The 7,576-nt window shown below is 39.4% G+C and overlaps 1 protein-coding gene across 1 annotated transcript; it reads right to left on the bottom strand.

Moving 5' to 3' along the window:
* Nucleotides 1–740: 740 nt before the first annotated feature.
* Nucleotides 741–1,301, bottom strand: LOC121978151. The gene has a single exon (XM_042530528.1). The coding sequence runs from the start codon at nucleotides 1,299–1,301 to the stop codon at nucleotides 741–743; it is 561 nt and encodes a 186-aa protein (XP_042386462.1).
* Between the last annotated feature and the right edge of the window lie 6,275 nt (nucleotides 1,302–7,576).

Below are 7,576 nucleotides of genomic sequence, written 5' to 3'. Positions count from 1 at the left end.
TTTTATAGAAATATGACGAGCCAACTCAGACTTCAGGAAAGCAATTCCATTAGAATCATCACCAGAAATAATCATGTCATCACTACAACAAAAACTCTCATAGACATCAGTGGAACAACAACGGTTTTAAGCAAAAACCGATGTCTTTGAGTATTTTACACCGGTTTTTCCAAAAACCGGTGTCCATGAGCGCAGAGTTTCGCTAATAGACATCGGTTTTTTTAGCCGATGTCTATGAGCGCCTTTTTTTCATTAATAGACACCGATTTTAACCGCGATTTTTAAAACCCGGTGTCTATGAACCAAAATTCTGGCGGACTTTCTTAGCACGCTTTCTTTTAGGCTTCTGCTCGCCCACCATAAATCGAAACCCTAATCCTCCGCATCCTCTTTTTAGGAGTTACCATTTGAAAGATGAGCAATGGATCTCTCGACGCTCTCGACGGCGATGTGGACAGCGGCGGTCGTCGGCGCTGTCACGGTCTACTGGTTCGTGTGGGTGATGGGCTCGGCGGAAGTGAAAGGCAAGTGGACAGTGAACCTTAAGATGGGATCGATCATGCGGGATAAGGTGCAGGACAAGTACAAGCAGTACTGGTCCTTCTTTCTCCGCTCCAAGGAGGGCATTGCCCCCCGCCGCGTCCGACGACGATAACGTCCCTGCCTTCGTCGATACCTTCTACAACCTCATCACAGACATCTATGAGTGGGGATGGGGGAAGTCCTTCCACTTCTCGCCCTCACTTCCTGGCCTCTCCCACCGGGAAGCCACACACATCCACGAGGAGCCCACCGCTGATCTGAGAGATGGGGATCTCATCTTTCAAATCGTCTAGAGTCAGCAATGGCAGCACCTTGTTATCCACTTCATGTATCTCAAAAACAGGGGCATACCTACTCAGTCCCAGTTCCTTGAGCCATGACCGCACTCCACCATCCTCTTCAGAACGACAAAACCCGTTCGGGTCAATCCATTCTACCCCATCCATATCTGAAGGAGCTTCCCCTTCCGCAACAGGACTAGTGCCCCTACTATCTGAAACCCTAACCCTTCCCCTGGTCCTCCTGCGAGACGAGCTATCAGACCCTTCCGTAAACCCATCATTTGCAACATCCTCTCCACCACCAGTTTTGAAATCTGCGTCTTCCATGCCTTCATCCGCCTTTAAGACCCAGTTTGATCGAACCCGCCTTGCACCCCGCCACGACTTCGGATCACGCCGGACCTTAATTACTCCTGGCACGAGCGAGTCGAGGCTATCGTCGACAGAGAGGAGAACTCCGTCGTCGAGCAGAGTCATAAGCAGAGGAGGGAGGGTGCCCGGCCCGTCGTCACCGCGAGAGTCAAGTTTGGCAGCAATCTGACGGGTCTTGGAAGACAGTCTATGGTGGAAAACACGGGGCTTAGCGTGATATTCGGGAGCTGAAAGCTTCCACTGTTTAGGCTGCTACATTAGGGGATCCTAGGGAATGGCAGCGAGCTGGTCGCCAATCTCCCCAAGGCGCACGCTAGGGTGACGCTGCCGCTTGGTAAGCTAAGCTATTTGATGAATGACATCTTGATGGACCTTGGAATCTCATCCATGCAGGTTATTGTTCAATTGCACTTCTCATGTTTGATGAATTGCCGAAAAGAACTTACTTTGAATCTAATAAGTTGGTAAGCTATTTAACAGGTGGATGACTCTAAAGGGGATTTAGTGTGCAAGGTAATGGACCTTTGGATATGCGCATGAATCCTCAGGTTAGAGTTCTTAGATGAACTATTTTACTTTGATTATTGAATTAGGATATAAGGCAATGTGAGTTTTTCACCCCTGCAGTAAAGTAGAATGAATGTGATTTATTCAGTAGGTTGCTTGCCTAATTACTACTTGCCTGTAGGAAAACTAAATCAGCGATTAAAGGTGATTAATCATCTCTAGTTTAAGCCATTTTGTTCTCCAAAGAAAGTATCTTTCTTCTAGTGCTATGTCAAGCAAATGAAACATTTAATAAGAGTGTTGATGCAGGCAAGTTTTGACAGCTGAAGAGATATTGAATTCTTGGCCTGCTGCAGAAGTGGGAAAGGTATTACGTGAATATGGAGAAGAAAGCAATTGGAAATTTATTCAGAATCAAATTGTTGAAGCTCGTGCACAAGGGGGATTGCATACTACAGATGAACTTGTGCATCTTGTGAGAAGATCATCATCCAAGTCAGGAGGTATGGTTTTCCACTGACCGAACACACTTGTTTTCTCGCTCACTCAGCACTGCAACCTCTTTGGTATCAACTAATGAGAAGAACCATCTTTATTAAAGATAGCAGAGTGTTGTTTCTTGGAAATATTTGTTTAGCATGTTTGTTTTGAGTTTGGCTAGGCCATGACTCAATACTAATCTTAATTTGATTGTTTAAATGTTGGGCTCCTGTTTCATAGCAAAAGGTTCATTTTGTGACTCGAAACTAAGTTTTTTTTTTTTATTGTTGAAGTGTATTTTCTGAATTTTGAGAACCAATTTTTTTTTGTACATTTACCATCAAGTATGACCCAACTTTATTAGATACTATCATGTTTTCATTAACATTATATCTGTAAAGGTAAAGCTGACAGTTTGGGGAAAAATGTTTTGGAGGCGCTTAAGGAAATGATTCCAAGCAGAGATGAAGAGATCAAATTGAAACAATATAAAGAGAAACCACCTTTGAAGCTTGGTCCAGCTGAAAGCTTCTTGAAGTCAGTGATTAGTATCCCGTATGCATTTAAGAGAGTTGTTGCCCTGCTTTACATTTCTAATTTTGATTCAGAGGTCAATTACCTAAATGATCTTTTCAGGACTCTCAAGGTAAGTCTATTTTTGCTAAGTCATATCAAATTTCACCTGATAATATACTGCACAATTTGATATGTTGGAGTTGACCACAAGGATTCACTTCCAGCAATGGTAATAATACAATATCTTCCATTTTGCATATAAGCCCTAAAGATAATTTGTTGCATTTTCCAACACTGTTTCAGTATCATAATTGATACAAACTCATAATTGATTTTGATTGATTATGAACGTCTCTTAGCTTTTCCCTCATTATATCAGATCTTGCTGCTGCTATGCTTTTCCCCTGGTGCTTGATGTGTTTCTATGTAGTCTTTGAACTTCTCTATTTCAATTTTGGCAGCTATGTGCTCGTCTATGATTAATAGTTCAATAGAATTTAGGGTCACTGATTTGTTATATGATGCTCTTGGTCCTTCCATGATTTTTGAATTCAACCATTATCATGCCTAGTAATTTGTTGTATGATGCTGTCGATTCTTATCAATCTCTACACTTTAATTAGAATGAGTAAATTATCTATGTTATATTCTAAGCAGCATATACTAAGTGTCATATATGAAAGTTTTAGATTTTACAATGATTTTTTTGTGCTAAATTGCATATGTATATGTGTATCGCGCAATTATCCTTCAATGAATTAAGCATTATGAACAATAGTCTTCCACAGCAGCCTTTAAAAACTTAGTATTCTATTTTATTTGACACATGTACACATTTGTTTTAGTTATTTGACATATGGTGGATTATTGGGTCCTGATTATGAATTAACTTTGTATAAAGTATTGTAGATTATCTTTGTTGCAAGTATCAATTAGAAAGGGACTTTCTTTGGTTTAGATATTTTGCATTCCAAATTTAGTTTGTTGGTAGTTCTCATTGCAAAACTAGACTGAAAAGCTTTCAAAATGCTTGATTTGAAGTGTTATAAGGATAGAGATCAGAAAAACTAGACTGGCCTCGTTAGAGCTAGAGCAGATATTTGGAAAAAAATAAATAAATCAAAATTGCATCTTTACCATTTCCGCTCTCATTGCATTACAAGTGCAATAAGAAACCAGGTTAATCTTTTAGCATGCCCACTATCTTATAAAAAAATTTAAAAATGCAATAGGAAACTAGGTTATGATTAACATCGTTGCAATAATTTCTAGTTTGAGATAATTGATGAATGTTTATCTTTTTAAGCATTCCAATTAGTCATCTTGTTACCTGGTGCTCTTATTGCATTTTCAACTATGATTTTTGGTCTTGGTTTACTAATATAGTATTTATGTGTTTTTACAGTTTACAAATCTCAAGTACTCCAGAGTTGAAATTGATGAAGTGCGGTTCGAGTGGGCTGAATGCATGCTAGATTACATTTGAAGTGCAGTTCTACCTTGATGTGTTGTTAAAAGAATGTTCTACCTTGATTCTGATATCTATTAACTTTTGATGTAAAAAGAATGTTTGTGTATTTTATGGATACTGTTGTAAGAAGAATATTTATGTAATTTGTGAATATTTGTGTATTTTATGGATACTGTTGAATGAAGAATATTTATGTAATTTGTGAATATTTGTGTATTTTTTTTGTTACTGTCAATTTTTCACTGTTTCGGAAATTAAATTTGTGTTGTTAAAAAATACTAATATTACATCGGTTTTCCACAGCTGCAAAACCGATGTTATTAACTAATATTACATCGGTCGTATACCGCTACCAAAACTAGTGTTATTAACATATAATATTACATCGGTTTTACACCGTTGATGAAACGGTGTCGTTAAGTGATACTACACCGGTTAATAACCGATTCGAACACCGGTGTCGTTAAGTGATACTACACCGGTTTTAACCCGATGTCTAAAATGGCAGACCTTTAACATCGCCTTCATCGACATCGGTCGAAAATGTAATAGACACCGGTGGAAAACCGATGTCTATGAGGGTTTTTGTTGTAGTGCATCAACATATAATGATAAAAGAATATGGCATATACTCGTACATCTAACAAACAATACTGAATCATGATTACTAGAATAAAAATTAAGTGAAGTAATCACTATAGAGAACTTCTCAAACCAAATACGAGGTGTTTATTTGATAAAGCACTTTATGAAGCCTACAAACTTCACCAGGTTGGTGTGAAATACCAGGAGGAGGTGTCAGTCGTCATTTTTGCAACAGGAGCAAATGTTTCCTCATAATCCATGTCATACTCCTGAGAATAACCTTTAGAACAAGACGAGCTTTGTATTGCTCGATAAATCCATCAGATTTAGTTTGATCTTATATATCCAACGAGAAACAATAGTGTGTTTTTCTAGTGGCAGCAGAACCAAATCTCATGTATGAGTCTGATGCAAAGCAGTTCGTTCCTCAGCCAAAGCACTCTGCCAAAGTGAGTTATAAACAACTTCTCTATAGGATACAGGCTTAGAAAGACAATGTGTAACGCCTCGGCCCGGGCGAGCCCCACCCTGATCGAACCGAAAATGCTACCAGAATTGCCCATCGAGTTGACGACTAGCTCCACAGACCGCCGGAGGTCTTTTCAGCGTGTTTTGTCCTCATTCGCACGCACCCTGGAAAACTTCCCAGGAGGTCACCCATCCTTAAATTTTTCCAAGCCAAACACGCTTAACTTTGGAGTTCTTAAGTTTGGGCTTCCGAAAAGGAAGGTGCATCTTGGTGATATGGATAGTACCATCTAACCTTTTTAAGTCATGCTTAACCAGAATCTCAGAACCGGGTATCACAATCACCCCCACTTAAAGACGCAATGTCCTCGTTCTGTAACCATGAATCACACCACAGACAAATCCCAGAATCTCCCTCGTTAGGTGGTGCCCTGGGTGTTCCTGCCGCAGGCGCACTCACGGTCACAAGGTTACTCTGATACCATCTGTAACGCCCTAGCCCGGGCGGGCCCCACCCTGACTAAACCGGGAATGACACCAGAATTGCCTATCGGGTTGACGACTAGCTCCACAGACCACCGGAGGTCCTTTCAGCGTGCTTTGTCCTCACTCACACGCACCCTGGAAAACTTCCCAAGAGGTCACCCATCCTTAGATTTCTCCAAGCCAAGCATGCTTAACTTTGGAGTTCTTAAGTTTGGGCTTCCGAAAAGGAATGTGCACCTTGGTGATATGGATAGTACCATCTAACCTTTTATAGTCATACTTAACCATAATCTTTGAACCGGGGTATCACACAATGAATAGATGCAACAAATGAAGGAAAAGAATGAGAATAACAAGAGTAAGTAAAATCTGGCAACTTAGTAGACTTACAAACACGAGTGGATTGACAACGGTGGAGAGAAGGATTATCCGCAACCTCAGGAAATGATTGGATAGTGGCAGAAGGAGGAGCACGTGGAGCAGATATCTCAAGAACTAAAGTACCAAATTTAGTTGAGCTACCAGTAGGAGTTGTGGGTAAAACTTTTTCAGTGTCGGTATTGAAAGGATCAATGCAAAGTAAATCTGACTTTGTCATATTATGTGAACTAGCTGGAATAGAAAAGAATGGAATATGCTCAAGAAACACAACATGACCAGAGACATACAATTTTTGACTAACGAGATCAAAGCAACGATATCCTTTTGGAGTAACATCATAACCCAAAAAGACACAAAAAGTAGACCGAAAGGCTAATTTATTATGCTCAACATGTGGACGAAGGACAAAGCAAGTACAACCAAAAACACACAAAGAGAAATAGAGAGGAGCATGCCCATACAATTTTTCAAAAGGTGACAAGCCTAAATTATGTGAGGTTGGAATTCTATTAATCACGTAAGAAGCAGTAAGAATTACTTCCCCTAAAAGGTACTAGGAACACTTGTAACGACCCACCTTTCTACACTACTACTACGCTCTAAAGGTAGACCATTACTTGACTACTAACTCTACTTAACCGGTACGCTACTTAACTACGAGGAATCCCTACCGAAAAAATTTCGACAGAATCTCCCCTGTACCGGTGACCAAATCAGCAATACAAACAAATAATAAACCATCAGCCACATGCGGCTGGTATAAACACTTCACAACCACGCAGTAATAATGTCACAATAACTAAAAGGAAACTATTCTAGCAATAGTAAACAAATAGAACTCCAACGATAAGGCATACCAAGCTACAAGTGCGGAATAGACTCAATTACAATCTCAACTTCATCATAGCATTAAAAGAGAACTAAAATAACTAAACAGAAAAGTCTTGGCAATTTGCCAGCTCATTCTGGATCTCTCCATAGTCCAGTCATCACACACCTTCATCACCACCACCTTGTCGCCTTCCTTGCTAAATCTTTTTTTTTTTTTTTCCTTTATCTGCAGTAGGAGGAAGGTAGTATCTATAAGCATAAAGCTTAGTGAGCGCTATCTACTCACAAAAACTCGATATGCATGTATATAAATAAAAACATGCTAAAACTGAATGCTAACATGTAAAGCTACTCATGCTCATACATAGCAAAGGAATCATGCTAACTGAAATACTGAACATGTATAGTTAATCATGCTCATAAGAATGAAACTATAAAAGAAGCATACTAAACATGTAAAGCTACTAACATGTAAAGCTAAACATGTAAAGCTACTAAACATGTAAACTACTAAACATGTAAAACTACTAAACATGTAAAGCTAAACATGCTGAATAATCTAGTAGCAAGGAAACAATTGAAACTACTACTGCATGCTTACTAAGAACAGCAAGTAAGTATAACTAACTGAAATACTAACATGTGAAGCTAGTCA

This window comes from Zingiber officinale, chromosome 4B (assembly GCF_018446385.1).
Source record: "Zingiber officinale cultivar Zhangliang chromosome 4B, Zo_v1.1, whole genome shotgun sequence".
Taxonomy (NCBI): domain Eukaryota; kingdom Viridiplantae; phylum Streptophyta; class Magnoliopsida; order Zingiberales; family Zingiberaceae; genus Zingiber; species Zingiber officinale.
This window is presented reverse-complemented; position numbering and strand designations above follow the sequence as displayed.